Source organism: Crinia signifera, chromosome 1 (assembly GCF_055691185.1).
Source record: "Crinia signifera chromosome 1, ASM5569118v1, whole genome shotgun sequence".
Classification (NCBI taxonomy): domain Eukaryota; kingdom Metazoa; phylum Chordata; class Amphibia; order Anura; family Myobatrachidae; genus Crinia; species Crinia signifera.
In genome coordinates this window covers 88,799,443-88,814,188 of record NC_139217.1, presented here as the reverse complement: position 1 = coordinate 88,814,188, position 14,746 = coordinate 88,799,443, and the positions used below count along the sequence as shown (strand labels likewise).

The window sequence follows — 14,746 nt, the reverse complement described above, 5'->3', positions numbered from 1 at the left end:
CGACTATCACTGTTGTTGAGGCGTTTGTACGGGTAGGGGAGGGAGGGGAGGGGGCAGGGGGTGTCTGGAGGGGAACGCCCAGCGTTTTATGTGCTTCCCCATGAAAACACTGGGTGTTCTCCTGGGAACACAGACGACTGATGCCTGCCCGGATTGAGCCAAAATTCACATTATGCCACACAGATTGCTACAACGAGCCTGATTCATACCCGCTTGCTATGCAGCATATATACGCTGCCTGACATACAGGTAAGTACCTTTTTAGAAGATAATAGATAAAATCTGATTGATTGTTATGGACAACACCACATCTTCAATAGAACTCCCATTTTAGTAAAATGGAGAGGCTGACGTCACAAGCCCCGCCCCCATGGCAGTCAAAGAAAGCAATTTGCGGGTCTGTGAATTGGGGGAGGGGCTAAAATGACGCGTAATGACACGAAAACTGGGTATTTTACCAATTTTAGTACAGCATGGAAGGGGGTGCGGGGGCTGTTGGGCAATGCGGGAGGATTGCCCACCTTCCGATTTTCAGGAGCCTCCCACCAATTCCGGGAGGGTAGGCAAGCCTGTTGTATTGGTAGTGCCTCTTATACACATAGGGGGTGATTCAGGTTGGTTTGCAAAAACAAACACCTTCTCTCATGGACAAAACCACGTGCACTGCAGGTGGGGCAGATGTAACATGTGTAGAGAGAGTTACATTTGGGTGAGTTATTTTGTTTCTGTGCAGAGTAAATACTGGCTGCTTTATTCTTACGCTGCAATTTACATTTCAGTTTGAACACACCCCACCCAAATGCAAATACAGATGTGGCCGCTTGCTTGCCAGCAGGGTTCTGGTGGATGGCGATCCGGGGGATGAGATGTGGATGCACGAGCGTCTCACACACTGAGAATGGGACACGCGAGCATCCCGATGTGTGCGTGCCCCATTCTGGCGGACGGCGCAGGGTGGCGGACAGCAGTAGTTGCGATGGGAGCTGCTCAGATGAGAGCGGCCCCATCTGTAGGTGTGTGCCAGCAGGTTGGCACGGCTGGCACACACCTGCACATCTGATCGGATGCGATACATCGTGGGTGCTAAAAAGCACCTGCAATGTGCAGCTGAGGGCTGCACATACGATTTATCTTATGTGCACCATGTTCGACCTTCAACTCTGGTCTGATGCGCACAGGACGCGCATCAAGTGGGATCGGATGACGCATAGTGTGTAAGGAGGCCTTTATGACAGCTCACAGCTCATCCTGTCCTGACTTCAGCCTTGCTCCGCCAGTGGACTACAAGTTAACGTGTAGGGGTGCTTGGCGAAGAACTGTTTAGCCAGGCTGCAGGGCGTCACTCCCAAAAAACATAGCAACAAAAATAGAAGGATAACTGTGCTAAAGAATTCAGGTTCTGCAACTTCAGATATTATATCTACAATTTAATAAAGGTAATACTGATATAAAACAAATTAAAAAGGTTATATTAAAAATAATGGTGACAAATTACAGTCCATTAATAGTATGGCATAATCTACCTCTGGTCCAGTTGGACTTGATGTTTATCTGTGTCAGTTCCCCACTGTAGTAGGTCCTAGAAGAATACAAGCTTCGGTAGTGGAGTCCTTTTTCCAAGGCTTAGGGCGGGATTCTCTAAAATCCGCAGCCCTCTTCGCCCGGCATCGCATTTCTAATGACCGCATATTCTCTAAAATATGCGGTCATTAACGCAAGGGACAGCTCTTGCGGTAAGAGCTGTCCCTTGCGATGCGGAGCCTTTGCTGGACTTCCGGGTCTATGACCCGGGAGTCCGTCTGCGCATGCGCAGACTGACGCGCCGGTCGCAGGGCATGCTGGGAGGGATCCGTGACGGATCCCTCACACACCGCTGCGGTAAGAAGCCCATAGGCTTCTGCAGGGAACCGCCAGCTTTTGCTGGCGATTCCCTCCGCAGCGGTGACACTGCGGAGGGAGGTTAGAGAATACAGAAATGCGGTAAAAACCCCGATAACGGGGTTTTTACCGCATTTCTGTAATAGAGAATCCCGCCCTGTGTGAGGAAAGCAATCCTCCTGATGGAAAAGCCTGGCAGGTGTATAAAGTCCACTTTAAAGGGATGCTGTGTACTCCTAAACTACAGACGGGGTCCTTTTCAGGGGCTGGTCCGGTGGCCACTTGATGTAGACAGTGGGTATGGTAATGAATGGCACTGTATAAGTCACACTTAATGTCCACCAACGCGTTTTGCGTCATACATAATGATACATTATAATTTACACCATAGTGTCTTGTTAAATAGACCTGTTCATTTCTAAGAGGCATGTTGTTGGATTACATTTTATTTTATATGATGAATGTAGTTTTCATTTTTGTATTAATGTTTTATTATACTCATACCTGCTCACCAGCACTTTGGGGGGCGGGACCTTATGTAGACATTATCAAGCTCCGCCCCAATAATGCAAGTCCTGTGTCCTCGAGAAACGGGCAGGGCTAAATGACACTTTTTTTATATGTGGCCCCTCCCCCCAAAATGAGCATTAGCACATACGCAAGACACTTCAATATCATACACCTCCGTCAGGAGCAAATACACATCGGTCTTACAGTAACACCTTTCACTTATTCAAATTATAAGATGTGTCCATCATTATATATATGAACTTAAGGTGCCAAATTAACTTCTTCAGCGTTACCAGCGGATCCATCCTGGCTCCAGTGACTACTTATAGCATGATTAAAAGAAGGAAAACAGGAAAATAACTGTATTACCCTCTGACATCACAAAACCATTATCCAAGTCACAGCATAGCCTGTGCTCACAGAACTGTGTGTTTACAGAATATAGGAAATATATTATTGTAACCTCTGTACTGGTTGCTCCTGCAGGCTCCAATCAGCACCGCGTTTCCCAACCTTCACACATATTTTAACAGCTGCCTGATTCCTGAGTTCTTGTGCAAATAAATGTTTGGAAGTCAGCTGCTGCAGGGAACACTGCATTTCAGAGCACTCACTTATACATGGGATTTATTCAAAACAAATGTACTTTAATTCAATTTAAGACAGTTTCCAATAAAAATCTTAGGTACTCTTTACCTAGAACGGCGCCCATCGCGGTGATCGCGACATCGCGGGCAGCACATAAACGGCCGCGACGCGATGCCCGCGATCACCGCGATTTTCCCATAGGGAACAATGTTAAAAAGCCTAATTGACCGCGATTTTGCATTCAATGCCTCAATGCCCGCGATTTTCCCATAGGAATCAATGTTAAATGGGCTACAGAGCCCAAATAGCCCCAATTAACCCTTAAATGTCCCCCCAATTTTTGTACGCCACCCCACAATCCACGCCAACCCGAAGCGTGGCGAGCGCAGCGAGCCCGCGAGGGGCGGCGGTACGCGTCCTCCGACCTTTTCATGCCCTACTATCCACGTCGGCGTGGAGTTGAGAATAGAATAGTGTGGCGAGCGCAGCGAGCCACCGAGCCCGAAGCGTGGCGAGCGCAGCGAGCCCCGCGAGGGGACGCGGATACCTTCACAGTTATACGCGTCCCCTCGCGGACTTCACAGGTGTCCGTGGCGACGCGGACACCTGTGAAGCCCGCGAAGGGACGCGTTTACCTGTGAAGGTATCCGCGTCCCCTCGCGGGGCTCGCTGCGCTCGCCACGCTTCGGGCTCGGTGGCTCGCTGCGCTCGCCACACTATTCTATTCTCAACTCCACGCCGACGTGGATAGTAGGGCATGAAAAGGTCGGAGGACGCGTACCGCCGCCCCTCGCGGGCTCGCTGCGCTCGCCACGCTTCGGGTTGGCGTGGATCGTGGGGTGGCGTACAAAAATTGGGGGGACATTTAAGGGTTAATTGGGGCTATTTGGGCTCTGTAGCCCATTTAACATTGATTCCTATGGGAAAATCGCGGGCATTGAGGCATTTTACAGTAAAATCGCGGTCAATCAGGCTTTTTAACATTGTTCCCTATGGGGAAATCGCGGTAATCGCGGGTACCCGATTTTGATGTACCCGCGATTTACCCGCGATGCCCGCGATTACCGCGATTTTTTACCCCCGACGCCCGCGATTCTGATCGCGGGCGCCGTTCTAGGTAAAGAGTACCAAATCTTAAATTTGATACAGACAAATGCCCAAGTTACTGACAGATAATTGTGTCTCCTGCAAACGAATATGAATAGCAATGGAGTAAGATAAGTTGCTAAATCAAGGAGGGCTAAAGGAACTTTCATGCCCATGGCTAGGGCCGTGCAGTTTCAGGATCCACGCCAATACGGGTTGCCATTAGTAACCAGGTAATCATACCTCCCAACAGTCCCGATTACCGCAGGAATGTCCTGGTTTTCGGGGACATTCCTGCGTCCCTCCCGCGGCCGGCAGTGTCCCGCGGCGAGGGGGGGGCTGTTGGGACTCCCCCTGTCGGCTGCTGAGCAGCGGCGAATAAACGTTGTGCGCATGCGCACAGCGTCTATTCCCGCAGCCAGGGGGCTGGGCGCATGGCTAGAGGCTCACAGAGCCTCTGGGTCATGCCCCCATAGCGTCAAAACGGGGCGTGGCTTTGCAGGAGAGCCGTGATTATAGGCCACGCCCTGTTAATTAGGCCACGCCTCCGGTGCACATCCATCTGTCCCTCCTCCGTCTATTTCAAAGTTGGGAGGTATGGGTAATGCGTGAAGCGGAGGGAGCAAAGGTGGCAAGCAGAGCGTGCCCGCAAGGGTCCATTTGTGCACCTTCTTATGACCTTGCTCCTGTCCTGCCCTGTCACCTGACAGGTCATTTAGCCGACTTGGAAATAGACCTAACTATGGGGTAAGGTCCTCTTAGAGGACTGTGAAGAAATGTATCAAACTTAAAAGAGTTGCCCATAGTAATGGACCAGCTTCTAGCTAATATTTATCATCTACACTACAGCAATATAGTCTACAGTCTACACTCTCCAGCTATGACAGTAAAACCACTGACAGGTGAGCGGAATTGCACTACTCAGTGGCAGGAGCTGGGTGCTGCACTCTAACATTATATGCAACATCTGGCTCCTGTCAGTGAGCAGGAGCCGGCAATTGCAGGCTAAGCACTCACCAGGCACAGCCCACAGTGGCCAGATCCCCCAAAGTGCTAAAAGCTGGGGTGCAAGACCATGCCCCCTGAATAAGGCGACCCACCCTATTGAAAAGACCCCGCTTATTTTCCCAGCATGCGCCTTCACCACTCTGGGTGTCAGTGAGGCTAATTGACAGCCAAAGTCATAACAAACCTGTTGAACTTCCTGTTGAAAGACTGTTATTCACGTGTCTTTGCTTCCAATAGTGGCGCTAACTTCATTAGGGTTAGCGTTGCAGAAATACTAATGCTGTCACCTATCACATTACCTGTACGGGAAACATTTTTTTTACTACAAATTTACCTTGAAAAAGCAGTGATTATTTAATGTTTTTTTTTTTTTTTTTTTCAGTTTTCTTTCACTATCTATGAAATGGCCCTTATGTACTCTATGGAGCCAACAGACCAAGAGCCCCTTATTCTGTGTATCGCTGTTCATTAAGTCTGTGATGTCAGATGCCCGCCTCCGACAGGCATTGTCCCACCCACCCAGCCATGGGAACGCCCATAAAATGCTGTGCGTTCCCATGGACGATCCCTGTCCCCACCCCCATCCACCAACGGCCCGCCCCAAACCCTGGGAACAGCTTGGCAACTATGCAAGTTGCCAAAGCCGTTCGTAAAGGGGATCCGCACATGCGCATAAAAGACAAAACATCGGGACGGGGCCGAACTCGGAAGAATATGAGACAATCAGAATCACCCACAAGGTACTAACAAACTAGTTCCTAACTGACATTTTCCAAACACCCGTCTAATTAGTAAGCGAGAGGAAAAGAAAACTGAAAGTACCAGCACTGTTATTTTTTCAAACTTAAGCTGTGTACACACGGTACACTTATACACAAATCGCCGGGTGCGCGCTCCCGTTTTCAGCCCCTGAATGGTCACTGGTCGGAGGAGCATGCTCCTCCGACAAACGACTTCCACTGCCTCTTCTCCCGGCAGTGTGACATTTTCTACTGCGACCATCTCTGGTCACAAATGAAAACGGGACACTGAGCAATATGATTGCTGAGCAATATATTGCCAGCGACATATTGCTCCGTGTGTACGCACCTAAAGCCTTTCACATGGCAGTTAGTAGCTGATTGACTGGGACTTTTTCTGGCTTAGTAAATAGACCCCACAGTATGTACAATGGCAGTTCAAAGCTCACTTGGTACATCTCCACCATAATGTTTGTGCTGAGTTAAATAATATACAGCACATACTAATTAATTTTTCTTTGTAATATTAAAATATACACAATTCAAAATGTACTACTACTAGAAATACATACATTTTATTGCAAGGAATTTAACTTCATTCTCAGTTCCCTTTATGGTTGCTACACTTGGCATTAAACACTTTGTAGGAAACTTACTAAGATGAGAGTTCTATTTTACATAGAACATAGGGATGTTGCTAGGGGCAACCAATCAGAATCTACTTCCTATTTATTTATTTAGCACCTTCTAGAAGATAATAGATAGTATCTGATTGGTTTCCTATAGCAACATCCCATCGTAGTAAATTTCCCCCTTCATAACTTATAACATCTCAGGCACAGAACACTACCATCTGCTGCCAGCAAGTGAAACTACATCTACTAGCTTTCGAAGCATTTGCTTGAGCGGTCTAACTAGTGATAAAGTAACAATGCTGATATGTAACAATTACAATTGCAAATGGTTCCTTTTCTGTGAATGCACAATATACCATGGGAAGGGCCTGCATGTGTTCTGAATGATTCAAAGTCAATAGAAGCAGAAATATCTCTGTAAATCCAACACTTGATTGTATGTTTTCTCAATTCAACATAAGTACCACTTACAGCACAACTATGAACTGAAATATAAAATACTGTATGAGGGAAACCTCATTTACAGTGAATGTGTTTTCTATTTTCTGCTGTTTCCGGCATGTGTGTTGCAAAACATGAAACGAGCATCATCCATAGTGATGCACAGAGCTCAGGCCTGAAATACTGATTTAATCATACACAGACTGCTAGAACTTGAAAATAAATGACACATCATATTTCCCATAGATTTATTTCACAGAAATTGGTTCATTATCATGTTGTATTATATTGCTTATATCATCAGTGGCAAATGCAGGAATTTTAGAGGGGAGTTTCCAAATGTAATCCAAAATCTCCCTCTCTGCAGTGCATTGGGTAAGTATGGGAGTCTGGGGGAGTGGTAACAGGCCTAAGATTTGGTCTTATTGTACACTGTATGAAATAGAGTATTATTATTTAACAGTACAGATGGTCTATACTTAGTATAGGCTGTTTCAAATATTTAAATAAGATAGTGGTCAGGAAAAGGTTAAACATCACATAATAAATATATACACATACATAATAGAACCATTATTCCATTTCTGAGCTCACAATCTCCCACCTCATGGTAAGGCTCCTGTCTCTTCCTCCTGGCAGCTACTCTCTGGTCCATTGTGGATAGAAGAAGCTGGTACGCTGGACATGTGCAGCAGCTCTGCTCTGTCCCTTACACTGCATGATGTGGTGTCAGCTCTATTGCTCATATTATATACCAGTGCCAATGTTGTCATAATTTAAGGCACTTGCCAAGAGATGGGGGGTTTCCGCGCAACCAGAACCCCCAAGTGTTTGCCTATGATCATGTCTGACTACTGTATTTAGGGATCTAATTCAAAGAGATAAGCCAAATCTCTGCTATACGGGGATGGCGGCCTAAGTACCATGCTAAACTATCCACTGCTATAGCTTTAATGATGACTACGACCATAGCCAGAATTACAGTGGGCAGTGTGTTTTACCCTCTGCATGAACTGAGGATAACAGGGTTGGATTTGGTGCACTGTCTTCGATAGCAGCAGGACAGACATATAGGGGGAAATTTACTAATATGAATTCGTAAAAAATAGGTGTACTCGTAGGCAGAAATACACCTATTTTTTACACATTTGTATTTTCGGGATTTACTATCCCAAAAATACAGCAATTCGTATTCTTAAAGATGGGACATTCGTATTTGTATTTACAAATACGAATGTCTACACCATCGATAGGATACGACAGGAATCACCATTCAAAAGAATGGTGGTTCCTGATTTACTAAGCAGCCGTATTGATAATACGGCTGCTAATTGGTGTAAAACAGGCACGAAAATACGACAGGAAAATACACCTTGATTGTCCTGTCGTATTTGACTTTAGCCTGCACGGATCAGTCAGATCCGTGCAGGCTTTAATGTAAAAAAAATAGAAAAATAAATAAATAATAAAAAAAAAACAGCATGGGGTCCCCCCACAGCTGTAACCAGCACCAGGCTGAAAGAGCCGGGGCCGGTAATTAAAAATCAGTGAACCCGACAAATAGGGGTTCCCCGATTTTTAACAACCAGCCCCAGGCTCCAGGTCCGGGGCTGGTTCCCAAAATACGGGGGACAAAATGACTAGGGGTCCCCTGTATTTTAAGAACCAGGCCAAACCAGCCAGCAGGGTAATGCCACAGCCGGGGGGAGACTTTTTATACAAGTCCCCCCGGCCAAAGCATTAACCCTCTGACCAGTCAGCCTGGCCAGGGGCCCTGGGGGAGTGGGGACCCCCCCAATAAAGGGGTCCCCCCCCCTCCAGGACTTACCTGACCAGGTTGAAGCCTGGTGCTGTCCCCGGTGGCCCTGTGCGGTGGCCACCGGGCTGATACTGGTGTAAAAAAAATAGATGAATAAACTATTGTTTTAAACTGTGGAACTATGAGTCCCAGCAAGCCTCCCCTGCAAGCTGGGACTTGGAGAACCACAAGTCCCAGCCTGCAGGGCATTAAAGGGCCCGCTGGGTCTTGTAGTTCCACAGGAAAAAAAATAGTTCAATAAATACACACTGACACATGAAAAATAAAAGTTTAATACATACATTACACACATACTGATACTTACCTATCTTGATCCCGTAGGTAGGTCCCAGAGTCTTGATCCGGTGCCTTGTCCTGGTTCCGGATCCATGTCGCCATTCTTCAGCATGTTGATTTCCATGTCGGCGTCCGGTCCGGGGTCCGAAGAAATCCATGGTGGACCTGTGGAAGGAAATACAACTCACCCAGGTCCTCCATGGAAGTTCTTCAGGCTTGATCCGATGTAGTCCAGGTTTTCTTGCATCTTCTTCAAGCTGCCGGCGACTCCGGCAAGCTCCCCGCTGCGGACTGTCAGAGGCGCAGAGATCCTTCCTCCACTGCGCCTCTACTCAGAATGAATTCTGGCCAATCAGGAGCCGACTTTCTTGGCTCCTGATTGGCCGCTAGGCGGCCTTCTATTGGCCAAGAAAGTCGGCTCCTGATTGGAGTCCCCCCGGCCAAAGCATTAACCCACTCCCCCAGGGCCCCTGGCCAGGCTGACTGGTCAGAGGGTTAATGCTTTGGCCGGGGGGACTTGTATAAAAAGTCTCCCCCCGGCTGTGGCATTACCCTGCTGGCTGGTTTGGCCTGGGGCTGTTTCTTAAAATACGGGGGACCCCTAGTCATTTTGTCCCCCATATTTTGGGAACCACCCCCCTGACCTGGAGCCTGGGGCTGGTTGTTAAAAATCGGGGAAACCCTATTTGTCGGTTTCCCTGATTTTTAATTACCAGCCCCAGCTCTTTCAGCCTGGTGCTGGTTACAGCTGTGGGGGGGACCCCACGCTGTTTTTTTTTTTTTTTTTTATTTATTTTTCTGTTTTTTTTACACCTTGCAGCCTGCACGGATCTGACTGCTCCGTGCAGACTGCCTCTACTAATTCGTATTAGCGGCCGTATATATGGCCAGCTAATACGAATTACTACGACATCGGAGGGTTACAAAGCAGTCGTATATGACTGCTTTGTAAATCCCCCTCCGGAACACGACTTTGCATACGACTGAAACAGTCGTATGCAGTCGTAGGGAAAATACTAATACGGAAAACTAGGTTTTTCATATTAGTAAATTTCCCCCATAATCTGGCCAACCAAGTACCTTGACCACAGGCAGTGCAGCAAACCCAAACCTGTTTTGTGACATGAAGTTATCATCATACAGTATCATCATAAACCTCAGCAAGTTGGCGATGATCACACGACACACCTCAGTTTTGGACCATGCACCACCATCCATGACATGTTACAACTGTTGTACAGTATGACTAATGTGAGGCACAGTCTATTGTACGAGAGCGGAAGCAGTGGTCTACCTGCTCTGGCCTGATAGAATACATTACACACATGAGAGGTCTTGTTACCTTGGAACCACCATTGTATATAAAAATGGTGGATGGTCTGTCTTGTCTCAATGATGCATAGTGAGGGCAGGGGTTTGAACTCAATGGGGGCATATTCAATATGGGATTCCGACTGTCAGAATGTCCCGACTATCGAATCCCGGGCCATTTTCACCAAGCTCGACTGAAACTCAACAGGAATTATTGGCCAACATTGAATATGCCCCAATGACTCCCTCTGTTGCAATGGATGGAAAGGACAAGTTTGCAACAGGGAAGAGTTGGGGAAAGGGAGAAATCTGCAGCTCTGGGCTCACTGTGTAGCGACTGGGCAAAAGACAAAAATACTAGTTTGGATTAAATGGACATGGGGGTTATTCTGGTTTACTCGCAAAGGCACAATCACTCTCCAATGTACAAAACCATGTGCACTGCAGGTGGGGCTGATGTATCACATGCAGAGAGAGTTAGATTTGGGTGGGTTTTGTACTTCAAATTGATATCTATATTGCAGTGTAAAAATAAAGCAGCCAGTATTTACCCTGCCAGAAACAATAAAACACCCAAATCTAACTCTCTCTGCACATGTTAAATCAGCAACACTTGCATTGCACATGGTTTTGGCCATTGGAGAGTGATTGTGCCTTTGCGAGTGAACCAAAATAACCGCCATAATGCATTTGTAAAATGCTTTTCAATTATTTTCATAACAATTCCAATTGCACCAAACTAGTCCCATAATAATGATAATTCAGAAACTTTGTAATGATGAGGGTTTTATGTTTAATCAGTAGTACCAATCAGTAGTGCCAATCAGTAGTGCCAATCAGTAGTGCCAATCAGTATTGTTAATCAGCAGTGTTACTGTTCCTCTTTGAAAAGTGTATGCTTACCATATTTAGTGACTGAATTGTTATCTAGTTGTTATTAATGTATTACAGCGCTAAATGTCTCTGTTCCTATCTGTACATTTTTAGTTTTTGGGCAACCCGTTCTGAAAGGTAAACGGTCAAAAGAACCTGGAGAGAATAAAATAAAACCTGCAATCAAGAAAGTGAAACCCAAGATTATTAAGCTAAAGGAGTCCACAGAAGCGATCACTAAGGGGCACTCTATCATGACCCAAGTAATGGACAAAGGTCGGTTCCAGAAGCCCCCAGCAATGCTCAGTATGTCAGCAGGGCAAAACATGGAGCTACGCTGTAAGGGAGAAAAGATTGCATGGAGCTATCCCCAATACCTCAACACATTCAAGGACTCCAGACTCAGGTACAATGTATAACTAACTGGTCATAAAGCCTTGTGAAATTTTAGAATTAACATTTTACAGATATAGTATCATTCATTTTCATTTAATCCCACCTCTATAAACTTTAGGCCGCATATTTCAGATTGTGTGCTTATAGAGTATATAATGGCTGGAGTCCATGTATAACTCTCAGGCTTGCCCAGTACTTTACATTGGAGGCAGGTGGTACCTGGGCCAGGCTGCGGGGATGCGGCCAGCGGGGATCCGTGCAGCACCCAGGTAGGGTCCGTGCAGCGCTTGGGAAGGCAGTGGAGTCCCTGCAGTGGATGGGCAGTCAGTGGCGGGATCCCTGCAGCGGATGGGAACAAGTAGCGCTACTTGTTCACATCTGCCGCAGGGACCCCGCCGTTGACTTCCCATCCACCACAGGGACCCTGCCGCTGACTGCCCAGCTGCTGCAGGGACCCCCTGCCCGCCTTGTGCTGCCCAACCCCGCTGCCTGCCACCCACCCACTACCGCCACAGCAGTGCTGGTGTGGGGGTCCCAGGGCGACCTCCCCTCTTGCCTCATGGTTAATCCGGCACTGGTGACCAATGTGAGCTGTAAACCCAACATTAAGGCCCATTTATACTAGCCGCTACCTGGTATGCCCATTGATATATAGAAGCAGAAGTTGACCAAATAAAGTTCAGTGACCACGTTCAGGATGAAACACAGGTCCTTTCAGCCTTTAGAGCAATACAAACCTCAGATTCTGCTTGGTTTCCCTTTGTTCCCTCGGGTCACATAAGATCAGTGTCACTATTTCTACTGACTATAATGCTAATTAAGGCAAAACAGAGAATGGGATGATGCTATAAAATGATATATTTTGTGTTTACAAAGAACGCCTCATGTAAGAGTATTCACCATATCATATCAGTGAATGTAAGAAGGGTGTGCTACCACTGGACACAAAATAAATGCAGTTCAAGGGAAAGAAAGAATGTCTCTGTGTTGCACTAAGAGGTTTGATAAAATGTAACTTTTATTAGAGTAATTCTCAAAATGTTGCAAAATATTGACACAAAACAAACATACAGGGGGTTATTTTACAAAAATGGTTACAAAACCATGTGCACTGCAGGTGGGGCAGATGTTACTTGTGCAGAGAGAGTTACATTTGGGTGGGGATTTACTTAAAAGTGAGTTTTATATTGCAGTGTAAAAATAAAGCAGTCCATATTTTCCCTGCACAGAAACAAAATAACTCACCCAAATCTAATTCTCTCTGCACATTTTACATCTGCCCCACCTGCAGTGTGCATGGTTTTGTCCATCTAAGAAGGAATTTGTCAGAAAGAGTGAACCAAAATAACCCCCACAGTATAAAGACACAGTGTGGGTTTAAAAGGGATATTAAATCCTCACACAGTGGGGCCTCCCTGTATTGACTTCCCCCAATGATTATTAGTAAACCCTATTAAGGGTAGCATTACTTTCCAAGTAATATGCTAAAATACTGCATTCAATTGTTCTTTTGTGCTTCAGTATCCCTTTGTCTCTATAATTATGAATGGAACTATAATGTGCTGTGTAGGGCTAATAATCCCTATTTAAGTAGAATTTTTTTGTATTACATCAAAAAAGACAAAGAGAGTTGTGATATCAACGTAATACTCCTTCGGTGGGAGTTTAATGTGGTTCTGAAATCACGTTTTTGATATAATCAATTTTGTGGATACACAGAATACAGTATCAAAATAAGGGAAGGCATAAACCTTTCTCAATCTCCTTCTGGGCGGGATGTATTAATATACATCGCCACCCTTCGCCTGACAGCTGCCGTGATGCTACCGCATATGTACTAACATATGCGGCTAGCATCGGGTTGCGGTGACGGAGATCCCCGCGATACCTGTAATGTGGTTTGCGGGGATCTCCGTCGCATCCCAGCGGCTGTCAGTGTTCCCCTGTGTCTCCTCCTCCCCCCTGCAGCCGGATGTCCTCCCGGCTGTGTGAGACCTGCTGGGAGAGGCGGAGATCAATGGAGGACGGGGGGGGGGGGGCATGCAGACGGCGATAGAAGCCCATAGGCTTCTTCAGGGTATCGCCACCCAGACGGCTAATGGTACATAGGAAAATGCGGTAAAACCCCTGTTTTACCGCATTTTCCCTTTAGTACATCCCGCCCTCAGTGAGGTAAGTGCAGTAAGTAGTTCACCCATGCCTGTGATGAGGCCGATGGGTGGGTTGCTGCTGCGTGCCGCTGAGACTCTTGCAGCCAGTCAGTGTGTGGTTTGGACTGATATTCCAACACCAACCGCTACACATGGGAGGGCCAGCAGCAGTGTATGGGGAAGGACTGGGGCGTGTAGGTGAGACGCCACCGATCTTCCATCTGCCCTGGAGTCAGAGAGGCACGGTAATGGACGTCACACACCGCGTCTCTGGCTCTACGGACCCACTGGAGACTGGCGACCGTATGTAACGCTGCAGTTAAACTAGTACAGATCAAAATGCATTTCTGGGCGGAAGGGAACAGGGGGCACACACACTGGTCTGTGTACGCTTTGCACAGGAGCTTCATTAGGACCCCTTTATAAGTTTGTTTTGTGTCCATATTTCGCAACATTTTAAGAATTTCTCTAATAAAAGTTACATTTTATCAAACCTCCTCTTAGTGCAACACACAGAGACATGGCTTTACCGCAATAACAGCGGGATGTGTATTACAATTGGAACATACTGTACCATAACCGCATGTGCACTTGCATAAAAGTGTAAACACCATACACAAAATATAATAGAGGCACACAGATCCTCTGGGATCTAACAATCTGCACAGATCCCCCCCCCGCTACATGTAGAATTGAGATTCAAACTATTAATAACAACCATAGAAAAGAACACTAAGACACACAATAAAACGTATGTAAAGGTGCCACTGGTGGGATCATTAATAGAAATACTCCTACCTCTACTTTCAGAATACTTGTTATCTCTGAAGCGATAATCAGGGGAAAGTATCCCAACAGACACATAAAAATATATAATAACAAACTCTACACATGCAGCACTGCATAGAAATTGGCAACAATTGCACAATTTCAAGTGATACATTCATAACATGAATGTTACAACACACAGGAGAGAGTTTGCAAGGTAAAAACCCAAGGATACCAGAACGTATACTGAGCAACATTCAAACTTTA

At 46.3% G+C, this 14,746-nt stretch overlaps 1 protein-coding gene across 1 annotated transcript in view; it reads left to right on the top strand.

Annotated features, from left to right (window-relative positions):
- Window positions 1–14,746, top strand: part of PDGFRL (platelet derived growth factor receptor like) — an 85,107-nt gene that overhangs the window by 10,885 nt on the left and 59,476 nt on the right. Inside the window, exon 2 of the mRNA XM_083169609.1 lies at window positions 11,280–11,571. Coding sequence (XP_083025735.1) covers window positions 11,280–11,571 — 292 coding nt within the window. The remainder of the gene's footprint in view (window positions 1–11,279; window positions 11,572–14,746) is intronic.